Source organism: Desmodus rotundus, chromosome X (genome assembly GCF_022682495.2).
Source record: "Desmodus rotundus isolate HL8 chromosome X, HLdesRot8A.1, whole genome shotgun sequence".
Lineage (NCBI taxonomy): Eukaryota > Metazoa > Chordata > Mammalia > Chiroptera > Phyllostomidae > Desmodus > Desmodus rotundus.
Window position 1 is genome coordinate 66,987,186 of NC_071400.1, and position 25,750 is coordinate 67,012,935.

At 41.8% G+C, this 25,750-nt stretch overlaps 1 protein-coding gene and 1 non-coding gene across 4 annotated transcripts in view; both read left to right on the forward strand.

Annotated features, from left to right (window-relative positions):
* Nucleotides 1–2,025: 2,025 nt before the first annotated feature.
* Nucleotides 2,026–25,750, forward strand: part of SYN1 (synapsin I) — a 49,292-nt gene continuing 25,567 nt past the window's right edge. For 2 of the 3 annotated variants that reach the window (XM_053917155.1, XM_053917156.1), the window contains exons 1-5: nt 4,104–4,609; nt 12,852–12,909; nt 13,012–13,103; nt 15,459–15,615; nt 15,786–15,875. In XM_053917155.1, coding sequence (XP_053773130.1) covers nt 4,233–4,609; nt 12,852–12,909; nt 13,012–13,103; nt 15,459–15,615; nt 15,786–15,875 — 774 coding nt within the window. In that variant the 5' untranslated portion in view covers nt 4,104–4,232. Of the gene's footprint in view, nt 2,065–4,103; nt 4,610–12,851; nt 12,910–13,011; nt 13,104–15,458; nt 15,616–15,785; nt 15,876–25,750 lie in introns of those variants that run through there. The other variant, XM_053917157.1, reaches the window with a different exon arrangement.
* Nucleotides 18,119–18,307, forward strand: LOC112322535 (U2 spliceosomal RNA). The gene has a single exon (XR_002976649.1). It is a non-coding gene; the product is annotated as a U2 spliceosomal RNA (small nuclear RNA).

Below are 25,750 nucleotides of genomic sequence, written 5' to 3' on the forward strand. Positions count from 1 at the left end.
GAGTGGAGCAATAGCATCTTCTAGGCCAAAAGGCACAGCATGGGCAAAGTCACAGTGGCCTGTGGTGGAAAACTATTTTCCACTATGGCCACAGTTTGGCAGGAATGAAGGCGAGTATCCACCCTTTCCACCCTTTCACTGCTTGCCAGAATCCCAATGTCTGCTCCCACCCCCACCCCCACCCCCTAGTGCCCAGGGCAACCGAGCAAGTCCCTCTGCAGAGCTCCATTATGGGTTTCCTGTTTGGCTACCTGCCCTGCCAGGCACTTTCTGATTGGCTGGTGTACTTTATCCATCTCCCCGCCTCCCATAGCTCCCTAGGTTCCCACCCACCGGAGCCTCTGGGATGGCAGATTCCACGTCAATCCTGGGTGAACAGCAGCAGGCAGCAGAGGCGTGGCTGGGGTGGGCACCCTGCTGCACCAGCATGTGCACCTACGCACGTCCAACAGCCCAGCTCCAATGCTGCAATTAGCAGCGACAAATAGCTCTAAAGGGTGGGGGTGGTGAGGAAGTGTCTATGAAGAGCTCTAAGCTGAGTTGGGGCAAAGAGAAGCTGGAGTCAGTATCTGCCAGGAGAAGGCCAAACCCAGATACAGATTCCTGTTAGCATTTGTTCATTCATTCAATGCTCATTAGCATCTACTGTATACTAGAACTAAGTCTGGGCATCTGGGGTGGAGAAGGGATGGTAGGAGAAGAGGACATCTGAACAAGGGAACAGACTCAGAATAGGTGATACTTTCCTTGGAACATCTTGTCAACACCTACTAACAATAGTCCTGGACATCGTGGGGGATAGGGAAGAAGAGGAGTCAGAGTGGTATGTGTCTCCACAGTGAAGGGAACAAACCCAGACACAAATGCCCTTAGCACTTGCTCATTCATTTAGTAATTATGAATGCTGGGGCCCTTGCAATGAGACAAAGCATAAGAATCATAATTATCGTGATAGCTAGTACTTACAGAGTACTTGCTGTGTGCCTGGTAGTGTTTTAAGCCTCCATAGCATGACTTCATTTAATTTACAATGAACCTATAAAGGTTATTATTATTATCCCCATTTACCAAGAAGGAAACAAATACTAAAGGTAGTGGACTGGACATTTCTGAAGCCCCATGTCAGAAGCAGAGTTTAGGACTTAGTCCTGTGAGTGGAGGGGCACCTGTGTGTGGGAGGGTTCATATGGAAGATTTGTGACACCTGAAGTCTGTCAGGACACTCAGTTGTCTGGGTTGATTTCCTCTTGTGTAAAATGGGCTAGTTGATGGGTTGAGATGAAGACAAAGTTGATAAATATTTGGTCATCTTGGGAGGAATAAACTGAAGTGAGGGGTTCTGGTTACTAATACAGAGTATGAGAGAGATATGTGTTTACAAGAAAGTGGAAGTTTGTGTGTGTGCAGTGTAAGGTGCTTATGGGTCTGTGCAAAAATTAAGGATGTATTGAGTATGTGCAGTGAGTGTGAACCATGTGTGCACTGTAACAATGTGAGTTATAGGGGTGTGTATGTGCACACGTGCACATTAAGGCAACATGGGTATGTGTGTTATAAACATAGGTACACACAACAAAGAAATGCATTTCTTGGGGCCCCTTCTTTTAAATTCCTGCTGGAGAAGATGGAGAGAGTCCAGAGGAGCCTTACCTCTGCCTCAAGGACTTGACACACTCCTGGGGGAATCCTCATTCTTCTGCAAAACAATCTACAAAAATTAATTTACAGAAATTGAACCACCTGCAGAAAGGTGCTGGGGTCCATAAGTACTAGGAAACTAGAAATAGGACCCCTGAGAAGGAGCAGCCTGGCAACAGATTTGAAAGGAGCTAGAAAGGTCTGTAGCCCTGCAACTGCTTCTGTCTCCCAGAGAGGGCACCATAGGTCCAGAGTAACTTGTTTACTTCACTTATTGAGCAAAAAACTGGGGAGCACATACTTTGAAATGTTGGGAAATACCTGATTCTTGGGGTGTTACACAATGTGGGGAAAACTGGGATATGAAGTGCCAGAGAAGGCATCCAGGAGAGAGGGGGAAGGAATGTCCAAAGCAAAGGCCTGGAGGTAAGACTGGAGCTGGCTGGGGTGGGGGAGGACGTAGAGGACAGTTTGGAGGTATTTGACTTGAGGACCGTGGGAGCCTAGGGGAAAAGGAATGGAACACAAGACCTGGAAGAGGGGACTTCCTAAAGACCTTGGTCAAAGATGATCCTTGGGAGGGCAGGGGGAGAATATTCCTGACAGAAGTCACAGCACATACAAAAATGGAGTTTTCTCTCTCCCATCTGGCACCCTTAGAGGTGAGTCAAAGGATCATTTTTAGTTTGAAGGCAAGCACTCTGACTCCAGATCCCACACCATTACTATGCTGTTTAAACAGGCCAATAACTTAACGAATGAAGAGTGGACACATGAATAAGTAAGTGGATGATTTATCTGAAAATCCTGCAGGCAGAAGAGTCTCCAAATCTGCCTACTTCTTGCCATATCTTCTACCTCATTTGGTCCACCCTCATCACTCACTATGGCTCACAAGGCCCTGCCCATCTGGTCCCTGATAACCTCTCTGACCTCATCTCCTGCCATAATGCCCTTTGAATAAGGTTTTCCAGCCATACTCACACCTGTTTCTGGAACATTCTTTTAAAAATGTGGGAATCACATAGTGAACATGACCCTTTAGGAATGAATTGGAATTCTTGGGTCTCTTCATCTATAAAATAGAAATTATATTAACCACCCCATAAGATTGTTGTGAGGGTTGGGTAAGACAATACATGCAAACAGCTCAGCTAAGCATTGGGTATTTTAAAATGGACTTGTGCTCTCATTGTAATCAGGATCTTAATAGGAACTGACAGAATGGCTTTCACAGTCCACCTCTGTCCAGACTATAAAGGTCATTTGCTCATGTCACAAACATTTGGCACCTACTGTGTGCATAACTTAAGGTGTGTCTTCTTCTCTGGAAAGTTTTGTGGTGCAGAGGGAGACAGCTGTGGACACTGATACTTAGTTATTGCGGGTTTTGACTGTGTCCAGGGCAAATGATTGGACCCAGTGTGTGCAACCTAGTGTGTGTGTAGAGGGGGATAGGTGTAGTTACATCGGGGCTAAAGTTCAGGGAATGTGTCTGTGTGGTTGATCTAGGTTTGTCCATCATTGTCTGTGGGTATGTGTTTTGTCTGGATGTGCACACTCATGTGAGTTTCCCTGGTTCTGTGTGTGGTGCCTGTGTGCATGTGTAAGTGTATATGCATGCATGTATGCATGCATGCCCTTATGTGTTACCCTGGGTTTGTGTGTGTGTTTAGATACCTGGATTGGTGTGTGGTTTTTGTCTGTACATGCCTCCATGTGTTTCTTTACTTTTGTGTGTGTCTACATGTATTTCCACGTGTATGTTACTCCCTGTGTGCCTCCAACACCCCTGCCAGGGCAAGGATGTGTACCCTGCCCAAGTCCCCACCTCCACCTGTCTAATGCTGTCTATACCTCCCTAACACCTCTCTGCCTAGCTGAGCCTGTGTGTACTTGGGGAACTTATCTACCTGTGGGGTACTGCGTGTGACCCCCACCCCTCGCTGTGAGGGCGTTCTCTACTTTTGTGTCTCCGGATGTGCCTCCATTCCCACCCCCACATGCCTTCTGTGGTGAATATCAACACTGGAAACTTGAGTATTTGCGGAGGGTCCTGTGTGTGGGTGCGACTGGGTGTGAAGACCAGACTGAGACGGGGTGGGGGGCTTGTGCGACCCACTCCGACCTTTGCTACAAGCACCCACCCCGCCCCCACTCCCCAAATTGCGCATCCCCAATCGGAGGGGGGGAAGGGAACAGGATGCGGCGTGGCGCTTGCGCACGGCCCCCTTCAGCACCACGGACAGCGCCTTCGCCCCCGCCTGCTGGAGCGCGCCACTGCCGCCCTAGCACTGAAGGCGCGCTGACGTCACTCGCCATTCCTCCTCAAACTCCCCTTCCCCGTAGCTTTGGTCGCGTCCGCGCTGCCGCTGGCCCAGCTGGACTGCACCACGTGGGGCACCAGATAGGGGGGCACGGGCGCGACCATCCGCGCTGCGGCGGTGGCGACTCAGCGCTGCCTCAGTCTGCAGCGGGCAGCGGAAGAGTCGCGTCGTGCCTAAGAGCGCAGCTGTGCTCCTGGGCCCCGCGCAGTCTGCCCCCGCGACTCCTCACCAGACTGCTCCTAGGACCCCCTGCCCCTCTCCGCAGTCATGAATTACCTGCGGCGCCGCCTGTCGGACAGCAACTTCATGGCCAATCTGCCAAATGGGTACATGACAGACCTGCAGCGCCCGCAGCCGCCCCCGCCGCCACCTGCTGCCCCCAGCCCTGGGGCCACACCCGGTCCCGCCACCGCAAGTAACGAGAGGGTCTCCTCGGCCGCCCCCGTGGCCTCTCCGGCCGCCCCTAGCCCTGGGTCTTCAGGGGGCGGTGGCTTCTTCTCATCGCTGTCCAACGCAGTCAAGCAGACCACTGCAGCCGCAGCCGCCACCTTCAGCGAGCAGGTGGGCGGCGGCTCTGGGAGCGCAGGCCGTGGGGGCGCTGCCGCCAGGGTGTTGCTGGTCATCGATGAGCCCCACACCGACTGGTAAGCCATTGCCGCGGACGTCTCCCCGCGGGCCTGGGTCCCCAGATGGTTCTGTGACGAGCAATTATCGAGCATCACTTGTGTGTCCCGCACCTGACGCCCTCACCCAAGCCATTTTCCTTTAAATTACGCTGGGCGCTCTCTGTGTGCCCCATCCTAACCCCCACCTCCCCACCACCAAGTCCTCCTCGATCCATACAGGAAGAAATTATCCAGTGCCTGCTATGTACCTCCTTCCCAAAAGCCTGGATTTTCATATATCCTGTGAACATTTGAGAGCCTAATGTGCCCTGTCCCCCTGCCCAACCCTCTCACCAAAGGCCTTGTCCTCTAATGGATCTCGTGAGCATTTATCAAGTATGTGCAGTGTGCCTCAAAGGGACCCCTTCCCCAAAGCCTTTGGCTTCCATGAATTTTGTGAACATTCATTGAGTGCTTGACATATGTTTTGTCCCCCTCAACCCTTCCCCTAAGGCCTTCACTCTAATAGATCTTGTGAGTATGTATCCAGAGTGAGCTATGTGCCCCACCCCAGTCCTCTCCTCAAAGACCATTTAAACTATTCAGTGAACATTGATTGAGTGCCTGCTGTGTATCCCACCCCAGCTTCTCGCAGAAGGTGTTGCCGTTAATGGATCCTGTGAGCCTTCATTGAATGCCCTCTGTGTGTCCCAACCCCAGGCCCCTTCTCCAAGGACCTATTTCTTAAAAAAACCTAGAAAGCATTTATTAAATGCTTGTTATATGCCCCACGCCTAAACCCCTTTCTCAAACATATCATTTTCCTCAAATGAGTTCCAAGAACATTTTTGAACCTCTGTGTGACTCATCTTCAGACTCTCTCCCCCAAATCCTTTTCCTACAATGGATCTAGAAGGCATTTATTGAGTGCCTCCTTTATTCCCCATTCTCAAGCTACTCCTTCAAAGATCTTTTCTTTGGTAGACCCACCTAGCACTTATCCACTGCCTACTGTGTGAGTTTTCTCTAAAAACTCTTTCCTCCATTGTATTCAGGAAGCATTTATTGAATGCCTACTGCTAACCCTATCCCCAAACCCTTTCCTTAATGCCTTTCCTTCAGTGACTTCAGTCTGCTTGTATTGAGCACCTTCTGCATGATCCAAACTTCAACCCTCTCCCTAGAGGGCTTTGCCTCCAATTAATACAGTAATCAGTAATCAGCTATCTAGCACTGTGTGCACCACTTCAATCCCTCTTTCCAAAGAATTTATCTTTTTAATCACTCCTTGGAGCATTTGTGGAGCATCTGCTGTGTGCCTGATTTGGTGCCTTTTCCACAAAAGTCTTTCCTCTCCTTGGCTGGAGGATCAAGTTTACATAGATCAAGTTTCTGCATCTTCAATCCCCTTCCCCAAAGGATTTTCCTCCAATTGAGTATATGCCCATCCTTAGCCCTCCCTCCCTAAATATCTTTTCTTTGAATGGATTCAGTGTGCATTTATTTCCTGTCTGCCAGGCAGCCAATTCTAATTACCTTCCCCCAAAAGCCTTTTTCTCCAATGGCTCCTGCAAACATGTATGGAGTGACTTCTGTATGCTATATGTTTGCACTTCCTCCCCCAAATCCTTTTTCTTTTAGTGGTTATAGTGAACATTCCTCCATTATTACCCCTAGGAGAACCTGCATCAATCATAAAACCTCTCTCCAGAGTCCTTTCTTTGATAAGTCTAGAGCCCAATTTATAAGGGTTACCCCCTTTCTACTTCCTTCAGTGTCTCTAGGATTCCCTCTCCCACTCTTAAGTCTACACCCCAAAGGGTCTTCCTTCTATTTAAGCCACTAAAGGTGTATTAAGCACTTACTATGTAAAAGTCATTCCAAGTCTGGAAGTTCTGGCACTGTCTCAAGTGCTCCCTCCCCCAGGGGTCTACTTTAGCCTAAATATATTGAGTACCATTTCTTTACTGGTTAGACAACCATGCCCTACCCCAGGAACTCTAACCCAGCAGCCTTTATATTCAGAACCATTTATTCATTCTACAGATATTAATTGCATACCTTTCATGTGTCAGAGTGTGGGAGGCATTTATTAAGCACTACTATATACTAGGACAACCTCTCCTTCAGTTCTTCTTCCTTCTAATCCTAACCACAAGCTGGATTCTCTATAGCTTTGTCTACACTTAACACAACAATTCTTTAATGAACACTTATTATATACTACTAATAACCCCTTATTCATTACTTACTTTCCTCCCCCTCTTATAGCCCTAATACCCCCTCAACAATCTTCATCCTGCCTTCCACACTACACAATCCTGAAAGCTCTTAATGTGCACCTACTGTATTCTGGCCAGGTTCCCTCCCCCACTCAGCAGCCATCTTCCCAACTGCCACTTTCCCCAAATAATCCAAAAAGCATGTATTAACCTCTCACTGTATTATGTTCAAACAACCACATTCCCATCCCTGCAGCAGGCTCTTCTAGTCTTTTCTGCAACAATCCATAAAGGATTTGTTGAACACATGCTACAATTCCTTCACCAACACCCACTCACACAGATGCCATCTTCCTGGCTAAATTTGCTCCATTGACGTCAACAAACCTTCAAGAGGCCCCTTCTGAATATTGGTAGCCACCCTCTTTTAGGTTTTCCTTCTCCACTCTGACCCTCCAGTCAGATGCTATGCTGCTTTTTCCTTCATTCCAGCAAGCTATGTTAATTACCTACTAAATATTGACAAGACCCTTCCCCTTTCCATAATCATAACTCCAGTGTTTTCCATTTTTCTTATAATTTGTCCAACAAGCATTTATTGAGAACCTGCTGAATTCAGTGAAATATTCTTCTCTTCCCTTTCTGCATTCTGGAAACAACCCCCCTTTATCCCAGCAGCTACTCTAGTCTTCTTCCAGTCAATCTAGCAAATATTTATTTAGTACCTACTATAGATAAAGTAGGATGGATAAAGGGAGAGAGCCTTGTACACCAGGCTCAATGTGGGGAACAGAGACCTTTGCATCACCAACTTGCAGACATTCAGAACTGCACAAGTTTTAGTGATCTCAGCCTGGAATAAAGGAGGACTTGTGCAAACTCCAATGGATTGTACACCTAAGTACAATCTGTCACCTTTCCCACCAAACCTCACCACTCTCATTCCTTTTTGGGTCTTGAGTTCTTCATGATTTAAAGTTGCAAACTCTGAGTTGAGATTCATCTTTCCTTTTTGGAGATAATTTAGTCCAATATTTTACAAACGGTGGACCACCTATTGCCAGCATTTCATTTGCTTCAGGAAGTAGAATAAATGAAAATAGAAAGTAACAGGGCATATTGCACATAATAAGTGGAATTATTATTTAGCAAAAGTGTTACTCCAATAAGAAATATAATCAATAATATATGACATATTATATATGACATATACTATAATAATACACTTACTATATAATGGGTTAATTGTATACGATATATATTTGTGTGTTTTTCTTCATGAAATGGAATAAAATATAATAGGAAATTTCAGACTCTACTGCACGTAGTAAAGATAATTATTTACTGAAACTTTCATTCTAATTATATATGTATATTTAAACACATTCTACTATACATTCTACATACATCTACACATAATATGTAATATACCATATATTGTATGTTATATATTATACAAGACAGCCTATATTATATTTGCTTTATAACATATTGTATGTATCTTATATAATAAATATTATATGTATAGGGTGGGTTATTATGTAAACATGCATGTAGTGGGTTATATAAACTATATTTTTTATCGTGGCTTCTTTTCTGGGACTTCCCTGGAAGCAGACCTTGAGACTCTGAGATTTGCGTGCAGATTTCTTGGGGAGAGCTCTGGGGAACAACACCTGTTGCGGGGGAGGAGTGGAGGAAGCAAGAGTTGGCAGAAGGAAAGGTTGAGCTATGATGCAGCCACAACAGAGGCCTCAGCCAATCCTCTGGGGAGCTCTGGAGCTGGGAGGACCCTCCAGAGTTATCCCAATGGAGTTCGGGATACCAAGCTTCTGAATTCCTGCATCAGTCAGTCATTGACCGCAGGCTTCCCCCTGGGAGGAGAAACAATCTCAGGGAAGGCAAATTTGTGGTGCAGAGGGCAATTCCCAGGGTGTAACAGCATTGTGAAGCTTCAGCAGTAGCTATTCCCAGAAGTTGGGGGATAGATGTGAAGGCATAGTCCACCCCTTGTACTGCTCAAATTCACTTACTCCTTAGAGTAAGTTCATCCCATCTGGGAACACCATTTCCAGGAATGTAATTGGCCTTGTTTTCTGGTGGTAACTTGAAAGAGCATGGTTCGTGGGATGAACTACAGCCTCCACTGCCACGGTTAATAAATGTGGCATAAATAAATTATATGCATTGTCTTCTATACATTCTAGATTCCCCTTACCCTCAGCCAGCACCTCTCTTGGTTGCAGTAGCTTACCTGGTTCATGATCCATTCCCTCATCCTTGAAAGACCCCTGAACCCTTGGTCCCCATGTTGTCCTCAGGCTGTGGCTGGTGTTCTTGTCCACTTGCCATCAAAGCTGAGCAAGGAGTACCAACAGATACCCAAGTACATCAGTTGGGTGCCTCCCTGCCCCCACTATGTAACAGCAGCCCTGCCTCCTCCTGATGATCAGGTTCATGTATCCTTGCCCAGACAGTGACTCTTCTTCATGTCCATTGCCATGTGAAACCTGAAGTGTCCAGGTAGCACTCAAAGCTTAGAATGTAATGGGATTCTTGCTGTGTCCCCTGGTAGCAGTGTCCCCCCTTGGAGAACCAGGACCTCTAACCTTGCAGAGCTCTGAGGAAACAGGAAGCACACATTCCAAAAGTGGATCACTGGGATTGATGGTAAGCTGGGCCACTCCTACTTTCACCTCTGGGTCCCCAGACCCATGTATTTTACATATTACAAACAAAGCACAAACGATGGTCATTGATTTAGGGTGTATACCGGGTTTTGAGGATGGTGCTCCGTTCTTGCATGGTATTACCTCTAAGCTGGGGTCTTAGCTGTGGTTACAAGAAGTTTCATAACTCTTTCAGGCCAGCAGCTTCTGAGTGATGTGGTATATAAGGTCATCTGTTGATTCCATGGTCATGGGCCCACTTTTGCACCTCCTTTGCTGTTTGATACAATGTTACGTGGGATCCCATCCTGGTGGAACAAACACTGTGTAAGCCCTTGGTCAGTGATGCTGGGCAAGGTCCTGCAGTCAGGAAGGGCAAACCTATACATAAAATATTCCAGTCAAAATTAATCATTAGTCTTTCCAGGGTGGAGGAGGCCACAAAGTAGCTGGTTGTTTTTTTTTTTTTTTTTTTTTTTTTTTTTTTTTTTGAGAAATGGTCCATGTCAGAGACTCACTATTGGTCTCTGTTGCCAGCAGGTTGAACATTCTGCAATGATTCTGTAAGCCTCCACATATAGCTTCTATCTCTGTTACTCTTGCCACTTCATACATGTGCCTATCTACCAGCATTGGGGTGACTGAATCAAAAGCCTGGCTGACATCATCTGGCTGACTCATTCTGTCTACCTGGCTGCTTAGTGCCACTTTCATGGTGGATGATGTCTGATGGGTGTTAACATAGAATAGAAAGATCTTTGCTCCTCATTTTACTTCATCTCCACTCCTCTATGTCCACCCACATTTTTGTGTCCCAGACCTCCTTGTTCTAATTTTCCAATATGTTTCTTTCAAAGCCTCTAACAAATCAGCCAAGCCATTCAGTGAATATATATTCTAATTATGGGCCACTTCTCTTTCCCCACAAAGTAGATGGCCAGGTGTACAGATCAAAGCTTTGCCCATTGGAAGCTCTGCCACTGTTTTCAAGACCTCTCTGGGTGGGGCTATAGTGCAGCCACTGTCCATTTTTGGCTTCCACTCACACACCAAGGCAATCCATTTATGAAGCAAGCTTAGGCTTTTTCTCCCTTTATCCACTAGTTGTAAGTAGTCCCTTTAAGTAAGCTGAGGGAGGCACTAGCACAATAGTGTGGACGGCAGACATGGGCATCTGGGTTACCTGCTCAGGAAGCTTGGTTGGTCCTATTTGGGGTCAGTCCTGGCTGCTGGACCTGTCTGACTTTATGAATTGGCATGCCTGGCAGGACCTAGCTTGTAATGGACATTTCTGGATGTGCAATTACTTGGTACCCCATGGTCAGGCTTTCTGTCTCTATTGGGGCCCAGTACTAGACCAAGATTTGTTTCAAAAGCACCTCTCTTGGTTTCGGTAGCTTACCTGGTTCATGATCTATTCCCTGATCCTTGAGAGATCCCTGAGCCCTTCGTCCCCATTGCTGTCCTCAGGCTGTGGCTGGTGTTCTTGTCCACTTGCCATCAAAGTTGAGCAAGGAGTACCAACAGATACCCAAGTACATGTGTAATCCTCTGATGCAGATGGCATGGCCTTGCTCCAGAACCTCCCACTCAAGCTTCTCTTAAGCTCCATACTGTATCTTTTCCCACTGTTGACACTTCCAGTATCACAGGAGCTGCTGGATCATATGGCCTGAGTGGCAGGACTGCTTGCATCACGGCCCAGACCTGCTGCAGAACACTGAGTCAACACAGCATGTCAGGAGTTATCTGTGCTCCACCCCCGACAAATGATGATTCCTCGTTGCCTGCTAGCTGCTGGGTGACTCAGCTCCAGAATGGTATTAGAGTCTTCTTTGTGGCTTGACTTCTCTGGCCCACTGTTTTAAGTTAGGTTCTCTGGAAACAGGTTTGGAAGCAGAAATTTGCATGTATGCAGCTTATTGGGGAGTGCCTTTGGGATCAACACCTGTAAGAGGGCAGGGTTGGACAGAGGGAGAAAGTGATCCACTGGTTGCATCAGAGGCCTTAGGTAACCCTAGGGGGAGCTCTGGGGCTGGGATGGTCCTTCAGAGTCAGCCTATATTGAGGCAAAGAAGCTGGCCTTTGTACTCATTCGGACCAGGTATAAGTCATGGGCTTCCTGAAGTATTTGTAACCTTGGCTAAGGCAGTTCCCTGTGATATAAGACAATTTCCAGTGGGGCACAGCCATGAGCTGTCAACAGCTAATATTCAGGGTGCATTGGCCTTGAAGAGAAGATCCGACCACAGTACCCACTACACTTATGGTCAAAAAAGTTTGAAAAATAGTGATATAGTTTGCAGTTATCATTTTATAAATAAAAAATACACAGGTCTTAAAAAGATTTTCTTCCAACACTAGTAAGGGTTCAGTGTCAGTAATGGAGTGTGTGTGTGTGTGTGTGTGTGTGTGTGTGTAGAGAGAGAGAAGTAAAAACTGTGTTTGAGGTCTTTGGGGTATATCAGTCAACTTACAAGGGCCCATTTGTGCTATGTGTATGTGTCAGAGACCCTGATTATGTGCATGTAGGTGACCTCAAAAGTGGCTTGTCCCCTCACCCCCTTCTATGAGAAAATTGATTGGGGATAAGCTTCTGTCTGTGGAGAACTTTGTCAGGTAGGAAATCCTGGGTCTGGGGAAGAGGCCACTGTAAACCTAGCCCAGCTGGGGGTGGACTTAGGGACAGTGACATGGCAGTTTATGATGTGCCTACTGCTGCTCCTACCCCTCTTCCCTCCTATCGTTTCTACTCGTCCACAGATGCATTCTTTCCCATCCCCATCATTGCAGTCTCCAGCTTCTGTAGAACCACCACCAGCCTGCACCCCTCAATCTGCCTCTCCTTTTCTGATACCTATCCCACCCATGGCTGTTCTGTCCCTCACAGCACACAACCATATGTGGTGAATGTGCTCCTCCTTGGGAAACAGCCAGAGAGCTGGGATATGCCTCAGGCCATACAAGCAGATAGAGGCACTGAGACATACCCAGGCACACTTCATATATTTGTATTCTCTAAGGTTCTTTGCCATTTATAAACCTGAATGTAATTTCAAAATATGTTACAGTTTACAAAGCACTCCTCATTTTGTGAAGCTTTCCAAAAATATTTACAGTAGCACTGTGACAAGCAGACCATACTCTAGGAAATACCTGCTCTCTGGGGTTTAAGGACTTATTTTAAAATTTGCAATATTCTTTGACATTTATATACCTCCATGAGGACTACTTTATTGTTTCTTTAATGTTCACAAAGCACTGTTTGAGTTTTCAAAGTATTTCAACAATCATAGATCACTTTATGGGCGAAGGGGTGAAAGGACTGGCTTCAGTTTTGTCTTCCTGAGATTTGAGCATTAGTGGATGTATTCTGCTTTTCTTCTACAGGGCAAAATACTTCAAAGGAAAGAAGATCCATGGAGAAATTGACATTAAAGTAGAACAGGTTAGTTGGAGCAGGTGGGCCTGGGGATCAACTGTCCAGATAGCAGACTAAGTGGTCATTTTTGTGTGATATGAGTGAATTGCTGAGTTTTTTCCTTTCCAGGCTGAATTCTCGGATCTCAACCTCGTGGCTCATGCCAATGGCGGATTCTCTGTGGACATGGAAGTTCTTCGGAATGGGGTGAAGGTTGTGCGGTGAGTATTAAAAAGGCAACTTGGTGTTGTAGGAGAGGCATAAGGACTCCCCTTAGATCTGAGGGAGAATCTCCATCTCTGCACCTATCCTTCTGTGAGCAAGAACTTAGGCCCATAACAATAGCCAAGCTATGGAAGCAACCTAAGTGTCCATCAATGGACAAATGGATAAAGAAGATGTGATATATATGTACGTACATACAAATGCACACACATGTGTATTTCTACATATGTGCATATATATGCATATACACACAAACACACCTGCATGCATGTGTGTGTGTGTATGTATATATGTGTGTGGTCTGTCCAGAAGCTTCTAGTCATGTAATATGAAAAATAGACATTTATTGAAGAAGATACAAGGTACAAGAAACATTGTACATAGGACAATGATGCCTCAGTCCCCTTCAAAGTAGGCACCTTGGGATCTCACACAGTTCTCCCAGTCACCATCAGCTGCACTGTTGTATCTTCCTGAGTCTCACTGACACATCTGAAATCTCTTCCCTTTGAAAGGTGATTTTAGTTTTGGGAAAAGCCAGAAGTTGTAGGGTGCCAAATCTGGGCTGTAGCGGGGCTGAGTCACCTGGGTGATTTGACGTTTCACAAAAATCTCTGCATGAGACATGATGCATGAGCAGGCGTGTTGTCATGATGAAGCTGCCAATCACCAATTGCTCATAGCTGTGGCCTTCTGAATCATCCAAGTAGTTTCTGTGGAAGAATGTTCAGGCGTAAAGCAAAATTTGATGCAGATTGGTTGCTCTACTCACTCAATCATCTTGAATGTGACGGCCACACAGTACACATGCTCACTCAACAGCATCTAGCACCCCCACTGACTAGTACAGTGAAGTCATCATTGTTCACACATGCGCATTCCCGTCCACTCTCTTGGCTGCCAGATTACATCGATGTCATGCAAACCGTTCTTGTTATACTAACAATGGTTGGACTTTTTCCAAACAGACCTCATACACACACACACACACACATACACACACAATGGAATATTATTCAGTCATGAGAGAGAAGGAAATCCTGCCACTTGTGACAACATGGATGAACCTTGAGGACATTATCCTAAGTCAGATAAATCAGACAGAAAAAGACAAGTACTGTATGACATCACTTATATGTGGAATTTTAAAAAGCCAAACTCATAAAAAACAGAGAGTTAAAATGGTGATTACCAGGGGCTTGAGGCTGGAAGAATATGAGAGATGTTGTTTAAGGGTATGAACTTGCAACTGGTAGATAAATACATCCTGGAGATTTAATGTACAGTATAGTGAATACAGACAACAATGTTGTATTGTAATCATCAAACATGCTAAGAGACTAGATCTCAATTATTCTGTCATAAAAATGAAGTAATTATATGACATAATAGACATGCTAACTAATGCTATAATGATAATCATATTACAATATATAAATGTATTAAGTCAACATGTCAACAGTATACCTTAAATTTACACAATGTTATCTGTCAAATATATTTCAATTTTTAATAACTTAGGCACAGAGTGTGAAACATAGCTTCTCTTCTAAAGAAGAGTCAAGGATCCCAGCAGACAACAAACCAAACTTTTCAGTTATTAATTCAACAATATTTCCTGAGCATCTACTATACATCAGGTGCTGCTCCACATTGCCTTCAACAAACATTTATTGAGCACCTATTGTATGCCAGACCCTGTTCTATGTGCTGAGAATCTGGCAGCGATCAAAACAGACCCCCCCCAAAACCCCACAAAATCCGTCTGCCCTCATGAAGCATACTTTCTATTGTGTGGGATACTCACAATAAACAAATAAATTACAAAATGTAAAAGTGTTAAGAAAAAATATACAGCAGCAGAGGGATTGTTGGCTGGTGGAGGGATCTGCAATTTGGATAAGGTAGATCATTAGTATAAGAGACATTTGAGGAAAGACCTGAAGGAGGTGAAGGAGAGCTACATGCAGGAATCTCGGGGGAAAATGTTTCAGGCAGAGGAAACAGCCCATGTAAAGACCCTGAAGTTGGAATTTATTCTGGGCAGCATCCTTTGAGGACAGCTAGTCGTATGAGAGGTTGTGACTAGAGAACTGTCAGAGCTGAGTAGGTAAGCTGGAAGCTGACCTTGGTGAGGAGAGGAGCATGTAGGAAAGGCTTAAGGGGGTCACCATATGGGGAAAGGTTAGAAAGGGTGCTTGTGTGGGAGGAAACAACTTGTAATATATGCTGAGATGAGAAACCACTTTACAATTTCTAGGGGCTGTGGAGATATGGAATCTTGCTCTTTGTTCTAAGGGTTGTGGGAAGCTTCTAGGGGGATCCTCAACACTCCTACCCCTGCATCCCAGGTCTCTGAAGCCGGACTTTGTGCTGATTCGTCAGCATGCCTTCAGCATGGCCCGGAATGGAGACTACCGCAGTTTGGTCATTGGGCTGCAGTATGCTGGAATCCCCAGTGTTAATTCTTTGCATTCTGTCTACAACTTCTGTGACAAGCCCTGGGTGGTAAGTGACAAGAAAGGTGTTATTGGCAGGGGGAATATCTTATGCATGCAAGTAGGAGCTCAAAATCACTGTGATTTTTGGGAACTGAAGAAATGTGGAAGCTTGAACCCCCAGATTGGAGACTCCCTCAGGTGAAGGACTTGCTGACCTGTCTCTCCTGGCTCTCATAGTTTGCCCAGATGGTTCGACTGCACAAGAAACTGGGGACAGAGGAATTCCCTCTAATCAATCAGACCTTCTACCCCAATCACAAAGAGATGGTGAGTCTGGGGGAAATGGAGTGGGCAGGAGGGAAAAGCATTGTGCCTACTGCAATAGTATTACCAATGGATGTGTCACCAATGGGACACTATCAGAGAGTACAGTGGCATGTGCATGGGAAGAGGGAAGTAGCTTTGCGATGTGTTTATTAATACCATGAATTTATTTACGTAATTAAAAGTGTGATTTAAATCATTGATCTTGTTACATATGGTATCTACTCTCATGAGTACTAAAAATTGATTTTGAATGCAAATTAACAACTAATATAATGAATCTGATTATATTACATATAGAAATTAAGTCATTGTTGCTAACATTATCAAATATTCCTCTTGATAGAAATGTTACCAATGTTTCAAATTAGGATTGGCAATACAAATTATTAGTAGCAATGTTATAAATTAAATTGCTAACAAATACCAATTGAACTGTTGGTTACTATTATCATAAAATATAATCACTAATATTACAATTTATCACCAATACTGCAAATTATTATTACTGATATAAATTATGAATACTAATGTTATGAATTAAATTATAGTTCCTAATAGAAATTGAATAATTATAACTAGTATCATCAAAGATTATAACTATATTATTATAATTATGAATATTATGAATTATGCTGTAGTATAAATTATAAGTTCCTGTTTTGAATTATATTAGACTTAATAATACAGATTATATTATCATTACTAATATCATCAAATATTATAATTAACATTATAATTTATTACCAGTGTTACAGACTAAGATTATCAAAATAAGCAATTAATACCTATGTTGTGAATCAAGTTGTAGTTACTAAAGTATCCCTGGCTGGTGTGGCTCAGTGGATTGAGCACTGGACTGCGAAGCAAAGGGTCATCAATTTGAAGCCCAGTCAGGGCACATGCCTGGGTTGTGAGCTAGGTCCTCAGTAGGGGACACACGAGAAGCAACCATACATTGATGTTTCTCTTCCTTTCTTTCTCCCTCTCTCTAAAAATAAATAAATAAAATCCTTATAAAAAGTTATACTTACTAAAATAAATTAAACTGCCCTGGCTGGTATGGCTCAGTGGACTGAGCACCAGCCTGCGAACCAAAGGGTCACTGGTTCGATTTCCAGTCAGGGCACATGCCTGGGTTGTGGGCCAGGTCCCCAGTAGGGGGCACATGAGAGGCAACCACACATTGATGTTTCTCTCCTCTTTCTCCCTCTCTTCCCCTCTCTCTAAAAATAAAATAAAGAAAATCTTTAAAATAAATTAAACTATTAGTAAAAAGTTGTAAAATATTTTACAGATTATTGTCAATGTTACAAATTAAGATTACTAATATAAATTCTGAGTAACTATGTTTTGAATTAAATTATAGCTTCTAAAAGAAATCATTAATATGGTTTACATTCCAATTGTTATTATAAATAATTACTAATATTAAAGTTATGATTACGAATATAAATTATAAGTACCACAATTATGAATCAAAATTTAGTTACAAATAAAAATTGTTCACCATTAATAATGCTGTCAAACTTGAAAACTAATTATTTTTAAAAATTTTTATTGTTATTCAATTACAGTTGTATGCCTTTTCTCCCCATCCCTCCACCCCACCCCAGCTGAACCCACCTCCCTCCCCCACCTCCACCCTCCCCCTTGATTTTGTCCATGTGTCCTTTATAGTAGTTCCTGTGAAAACTAATTTTTAAAAAAGATTTTATTTATTTTATTTTTGGAGAGGGGAAGGGAGGGAGAAAGAGAGGGAGAGAAACATCAATGTGTGGTTGCTTCTCATGTGCCCCCTACTGGGGACCTGGCCTGAAACCCAGGCACGTGCACTAGATTGGGAATTGAACCAGCGATGCTTGGTTCACAAGCAGCACTCAATCCACTGAGCCACACCAGTCAGGACTAAAACTAATTTTAAAAAAAATTAGCAATATTATAAATTATGTTTGCTTATATAAATAATCATCACTAGTTTTATGCATTAAATTACAGTTAAATATCAGTATTGATCCAACATTACCAACTTGGTTAAGTAATATTGGTACTATTATTAAAAATTCTTACCAGTACTACAAATTATGGTCACTGATATAAATTCACAGTGTAATAAATTAAGTTTACTTACAGATGAAGATCAAATCATTAGTTCTAAGGAAACTCAATTTGTTTATCATTATAATGATAATTCCATATTCTTTAAAAGACAGTACAGCTGACTGTGATTAAGAACGTGGACTCTGACCATTTCTTGGCCTTTTGGCTAAGATCAAGTATAGAGATATATTCTTATCAGTTTAACATCTATGTCCTCTATCCAAGGACAAAATATTAAATGCATTTTTGGAGCAGGGATATAGACTAGGAGCTCACTCCATCCATGCAGCTCATCAACCCAGTATTGCAGTACCTCTGGGAATGGTGCACCCCCTTGGGGACAAAAAAGAAAATAAAAGAACATGGATTCTGTAGCTAGAATTTCTGTATGGGAAACCTAGCTCCACAACTTATTAGCTTCCTAACAGAGGAAACATCATTTAAATGGATTGTGCCTCAGTTTACTCATCTGCAAAATGTGGGTAATAATAGTCCTGCATCATAGAGTTGGTGTGAGAATTAAATTATTTAATTAATGAAAGTGATTAAGACAGTGCATCTGTCATATATTAACTGCTACCTCAGTGTTGACAAAGTGCCCTTTCATTTCTAGTTTCTTGAATGTTTTTATCATAAAAGGACAAATTGAACTTTGTTAAATGTTCTATGTTTGTTGATATGGTCATGTGGGTTTTGTCCTTTATTCTATGAATATGGTGTTTACATTAATTGATTTTCATGCAAGTTGAATCACACTTGCATTCCTGGGCCAAATCACTTGATCTGATACATAATCTTTTTAAAAAATATATTTTATTGATTATGCTATTACAGTTTTCCCCCTTGGTCCCCCTCTACCCGGTACCCCCAATTCCCTCCAGCAACACCCCCTTGCTTCATGTCCATGGGTCATACATACAAGTTCTTTGGCTTCTCCATTTCCTATACTGTTCTTAACATCCTCCTGTCTATCCTGTAACTACCAATTTGTACTTCTTATTCTCTGTACCTTTTCCTCCATTCTTCCCCTTCCCCCTCCCAGCTGATAACCCTCCAAATGATCTCCATATCTATGATTCTGTTCTTGTTCTGCTTGTTTGCTTAGTTTGTTTTCTGTTCCTGTTCTGCTTCTTTGCTTAGTTTGTGTTTTAGATTCAGTTCTTGATAGTTGTGAATTTGTTGCCATTTTAATGTTCATAGTTTTGATCTTTTTCTTTTTTAAAGATTTTATTTATTTATTTATTAGAGATGGGAGGGGAGGGAGAAAAAGAGGGAGAGGAACATCAGTGTGTGGTTGCCTTTCACGTGCTCCCCCCCCCCCCCCCACTGGGGACCTGGCCTTTTTCTTATATAATTCCCTTTAACATTTCATATAATAATGGCTTGGTGATGATGAACTCCTTTAGTTTTACCTTGTCTGAGAAGCACTTTGTCTGCCGTTCAATTCTATTTTTTAAAAGATTTTAAAATTTATTTTATTTTTAGAAAGAGGTGAAGAGAGGGAGAAAGAAAGGGACAGAAACATCAATGTGTGGTTGCCTCTTGCACGCCCCCTACTGGGGACCTGACTGGGAGTCAAACCTGCGACCCTTTGGTTCGTAGGCCAGCACTCAGTCCACTGAATCACACTAGCCAGGGCTGCCCTTCCATTCTAAATGATAGCTTTGCTGGATAGAGTAATCTAGGTTGTAGGTCCTTGCTTTTCATCACTTTGAGTACTTCCTGATAGTCCCTTCCAGCCTGCAAATTATCTTTTGAGAAATCAGCTGACAGTCTTATGGGAACTCCGTTGTAGGTAACTCTCTCTGCTTTTTTTCTTGCTGCTTTTAAGATTCTCTCTTTATCTTTAACCTTTGGCGTTTTAATTATGATGTGTCTTGGTGTGGTTGTCTTTGGGTCTAACTGGATTGAGACTCCGTGTTCCCAGGACTTGAATGTCTATTTCCTTTACCAAATTAGGGAAGTTTTCTTTCATTATTTTTTCATGTAAGTTTTCAATTTCTTGCTCTTCCTCTTCTCCTTATGGTGTCCCTATGATTCAGATGTTGGCACGTTTGGAGATGTCACAGGGGCTTCTTATTCTATCCTCGTTTTTTAAAAATTCTTTTTTCTTCTTGCTGTTCTGATTGAATGTTTATTTCTTCCTTATGTTCCAAATCATTGATTTGATTACTTGCTTCATGCACTCCACTTTTGGTTCCCTGTGGATTTTTCTTTATTTTACTTAATGCAACCTTCATTTCTGCCTGGGTCTTTTTTGTGCTGTTACAGAACCCAATGAGTTCTTTGAGCATCCTGATAACCAGTGTTTTGAACTCTGCATCTGATAGGTTGCTTATCCCCTTTCATTTAGTTATTTTCCTGGAGTTTTCTGTTCTTTCATTTGGGCCACATTTCATTGTCTCCTCAATTTGGAAGCCTCCCTGTGTTTGTTTCTGTGTATTAGGTAGAGCTGCTTTGATTCCCTGTTTTAGTAATGTGGCCTATTGTAGAAAAAGCACCTGTAAATTGTGTGCGGTGGAGCCTTAGGTAATCACCCAAGTAGGGCAACCTGTTTCCCCACTTTGTGGCTATATGTCGGGGAGGGCTTGGAGAGGGGACAATGCCAGGGCCTAACCCCCGGAGATTGCCTGGGAGGAAGCTATCTCTCAGCACTCACCCTGTTGCCAGTCACTTCACTTTCTCCCCTTCTCCCCATATGCCACTTGTGCCCTTCTAGCTGTTGCCCTGGTGCTGAATCCTAGAGGGGATGGGTCTGCGTGAGTCCTAAATCTATTGTGGGCGCTTTAAGAGGAGTCTCTTGAGAATCCTGCAGTTTCTTCCACTGCCCCAACCCCCACTGGTTTTTATAGCCAGAAGTTATGGGGACTTATCTTCCTGGCACTGGAACCCTGGGCTGGGTGGTCTGGTCTGGGGCTGGGATTGCTTGCTCGTGAGGTATCCCTCCCGATTTTTATCCACCACACATGAATTTAGGACCACCTGTTCTGCTGCCTCCCAGCACCATTCTGCATCCCAGCTCCTCCTACCTGTCTGGATAAATGTGGCTTCTTTAAATCCTTGGTTGTTGGACTTCCATATCTCAATTTCTGACAAATTGGGGGTGATACTTGTTTTGACAAATCCAGGTGATAGTCTATATGTAATTTTTGCTATAGTTGTGTGCAGAGGTGAAGTGTGTTTACATATACCTCCATCTTGACTGGAAGTCCTGATACATGATCTTTTCACATGTTGTGGGATTCAGTTTATTAGTATTTTGTTGAGAATTATGGCATCTATAATCATAAGGAATATTGGCTGTAGTTTTCTTAGGCTGTCTTTGTTTGGTTTTGGTATAAAGGTAATAGTAGCATCATAGAATGAGAGGGACAGTTTCCCTTTTCTTCTATTTTTGGGAACAGTTTGTAAAAGATTGGTTTTAATTCTCTTTAAATATATTATAATTTACCAGTGTGGTCATAGGCCTTTCTTTGTAGGAAGTCTTTTTAACATTATTATACTAATTCAATCTCTTCACTTATAAGTCTATTCAGATTTTCTATTTATTCTTGAGTCAGTCTTAGTAGTTTGTGTCTTTCTAGGAATTTGTCCATCTAGGTTTTCTAATTAGTTGGCATGCAGTTCTTTGTAGTACTGTCTTATAATCCTTTTTATTTCTGTAAGGTTAGTAGTTTTGTCCCCTCTTACATTTGTCATTTTAATAATGAGTTTTCTTCTCTTTTCTTTTCCAGGCTAAAGGTTTGTCAGTTTTGCTGGTCTTTTCAAAGAGCCAGCTTTTGGTTTCATTGATTTTCTCTACTGTTTTTCTATTCTCTTCTTTCATTTATTTCCACACTAATCTTTTTAAAAGATTTTATTTATTTACTTTAAGAGAGAGGAGAAGGGAAGGAGAAAGAGAGGGAGAGAAGTATTGCTGTGCAAGAGAAACATTGATCAATTGCCTCTCTCGTATTCCCAACTGGGGACCAGGCCCACAGCCCAGGCATGTGGCCTAATAGGGGATCGAACCAGTGACCTTTCAGTTTGCAGGACAATGCTCAACCCACTGAACCACACCAGTCAGGGCTGCACACTAATCTTTGTATTTCTTTCCTCCTGCTTGCTCTGGGCTTAGTTTGCTCTTATTTTTCTAATTTGTTAAGATGAAAGATTAGGTAATTGATTTGATATCTCCTTTTTATTTTTTTCTTCATAGTATTTTTATTGATACATTGGGCTGACATTGGTTAATAAAATTATATAGGTTTCAGGTGTTCAATTCTATAATATGTCATCTGTACATTGTATTTTGTGTTCACCACCCTAAGTCAAGCCTCCTTCCATCACCATTTATCCCCCCAATATCCTCTTCTATCTCCCCACACCCCTGTTTTCATCTGGTAATCACCATACTGTTCATACTGTTGTCTGCCTATGAGTTTTTTTTTTACTTGGTCCCTTCTCCTTTTTTCACCCAGCCCCATAAACTCCCTCCCCTCTGACATCTGTTGATATCTCTCTTCTTTTTAAATATTCACATTTACAACTATGAATTTCTCTATTGGCACCACTTTAGCAGCATCCCTTAAGTTTTGGTATGTTGGGTTTCCTTTTTCATTCATTTTAAAGTATCTTCTAATTTTCCTAGCGATTTCTTCTTTGATTCATTGATTATTTAGGAGCATGTTGTTTACTTTCCACATATTTGTGAATTTTCCAAATTTCCTTCTGTTATTGGTTTCTAATTTTATTCAATTGTGGTCAGGGAAAATTTGTATGATTTTAGTCCCTTTACACTTATTAAGATTTGTTTTGTGGCTTAACATATGGTTGGTCCTGGAGATTGTTCTATGTGCACTTGAGAAGACTGTGTATTCTGCTGTTGTAGGGTGGGGTGTGCCATAGATGTCTGTTATGTCTAGTTGCTTTATAGTGTTGTTCAAGTTTTCTCTTTCCTTATTGATCTCTGCCTGGTTATTTTATACGTTATCTAAAGTGAGGTATTGAAGTCTCCAACCATTATTTTTGAATTGTTTATTTCTCCCTTCAGTTCTGCCTGTTACTTAATTTTTATTGACTGATTGATTTTAGAGAGAAGAGAAACATCAATTTGTGGTTCCACTTATTTATGCATTCAGTGGTTGATTCTTGTATGTGCCATGACTGGGAATTGAATCTGCAACCTTGGTGTATAGGGACAACACTCAAACCAACTGAGCTACCCAGCCAGGACCCTACCTGTTTTTGTTTTGTGTATTTTGAGGCTTTGTTGTTAGGAGCAAATGTGTTTATCACTGCTATATCTTTTTTTATAGATTAACACTTTTCTCAGTGTACAATGGCCTTCTTTATCTTTAGTACAATTTGTTTTAAAGTCTATTATATCTGATGTTAGTATAATGATTCCAACTCTTTTTTAGTTACTATTTGCATGGTAAATATTTTTTCCATCCATTTACCTTCATTTTATTGTGTTTTTGAATCTAAAGTATATCTCTTGTAGGCAACATATAATTAAGTCATATTTTAATCTATTCAGCCTATCTCTGCCTTTTCATTTGAGTGTTTTAATTAATTTACATTTAATGTAATTAGTGATAATGTAGAATTTATGTTTGCAATTTTACTATTTGTTTTCTATATTTCCTATGTCTTTTTTTTTTGTATTCCTTCATGAACAAATACTTTTGTGTTGAGTAGATATTTTCCACATTTAAAAAAAATATTTCCTGCCCTGGCTGGTGTGGCTCAGTGGATTGAGCACTGGCCTGTGAATTGAAAGGTTGCCGTTTAGATTCCTGGTCTGGGCAAATGCCTGTGTCGCAGGCTGGGTCCCCAGTAGAGGGCGAGTGAGAGGCAACTGATTGATGTATCTTTTTCGCATTGATGTTTCTCTCCCTCTCTTTCTCCCTCCCTTCCCCTCTCTCTAAAAGTAAATAAATAAAATTGGAAACATTTTGGTAAATGTTTATTTATTTACTTTTAGAGAGAGGGGAAAGGAGGGAGAAAGAGAGGGAGAGAAACATCAGTGTGTGGTTGCCTCTCACACACTCCCCAATGGGGACCTGGCTGGCAACCCGGGCATATGCCTTAGAGTGGGAATCAAACTGGCAACCCTTTGGTTCACAGGCTGGCACTCAATCCACTGAGCCACACCAGCTAGGGAAAATAAATAAAATATTTTTAAAAAATTATTTCCTTAGTAGTTTCCCTGGGGATTACAGTTAAAATCTTAATTTATACCACTCTCATGTGAATTGATACTAATTTAATTTCAATTGTATTTTAAAATTTCCTCTTTATAGCTTTATTTCCCCATTACTCATTTGTGCTATTAATGTCATACAAATTATATCTTGACACAACATATACCCATGAATATAGACTTTTAATTATTGCTTGATGTAGTAGGCTTTTAAATTAGAGGAAAAATATGTTACACACAAAAATGCATTGTTTTTTTTTATAATTACCTCTATATTACAGGTGCTTTTTATGTCTTCATGTGAATTTAGTTACTGTCTAGTGTCATTTCATTTCAGCCAGGACTCCCTTGGTATTTCTTGTAGACATGTGCTGGTGATGAATTATCTCTGTTTTTGTTTATTTGTGAATGTCTCAATTTCTCCTTCATTTTTTTACATTAAAATTTTTTTCAGTTACAGTTTACATTTAGTATTATTTTGTATTAGTTTCAGGTGTACAGCATAGTGATTAAGACAGTCATATACTTTACAAAGTGTTCCCCTGATATTTTCAGTACCCAACTGGCACCATTCATAGTTGTTACAATATTACTGACTATATTCCCAATGCTGTACTTTACATTCCCATGATTATTTTGTAACTACCAATCTGTACTTCTCAATCCCTCTCCTCCACTTTCAAAGTATTGTATTGAAGGGTATAAAATTATTTCAGTGCTTTGAATATGTTCCACTGCCTTCTGGCCTCCAAGGTTTTTGTTCTTACTGAGAGCCCCTTGATTGTGATGAGTCACTTCTCTCTTTGTCTTTGGCCTTTATAAGTTTCTTTATGCTGCATCTTGATGTAGATCTCTATGAGTTTATCCTACTTGAATGAAGTTTAGTGAGCTTCTTGGAGGTATAGATTAATAGTTTTATAAAATTTGGGAGGTTTTCAGCCATTTATTCCATCCAGGATTCTTCATTGCACCTTTTTCTCTCCTCTCACCTTTTGGGACTCCCAATATGTGTGCATTGGTATGTTTTATTGTATTCCACAGGTTTCTGAGGCTCTGTTCATTTTGTTTACTTTTTTCTTTCTGTTCCTCAGATTGGATAATCTCAGTTACCCTATCTTCAGTTCACTGATTTTTTCCTCTGTCAGCTCAAATCTACTGTTGAGCCCCTCATTTTTCATTTCAGTTATTTTATTTTTCAATACCAGAATTCTATTATTTATAATTTCTATCTCTTTATTGATAGCCTCTATTTGTTAAAACACCATTCTTATTTTAGAAGTTTAGTTTTTTAGACAAGTTTTTTTTTTAGTTCTTTGAAAATATTCTAAATAGCTGAGTTATAGTCTGTCTATTTATTCCAACATCTGGGCTTCCTCAGGGAAGCCTAGTGTCTATTAACTGTTTTAGTGTCTATTAACTGTATTTGGGGCATATTTTATTGCTTCTGTGTATGTCTCATAAATTTTGTTGAAAACTTAGCATTTTAAATAATACAATGTGGCAACTCTGGAAATGAGATTCTTCTCCATCCCAGGGGTTTGTTTTTGTTGTTCTTTGTTTTATTAGTGATGTTCCTGAACAAATTATGTTT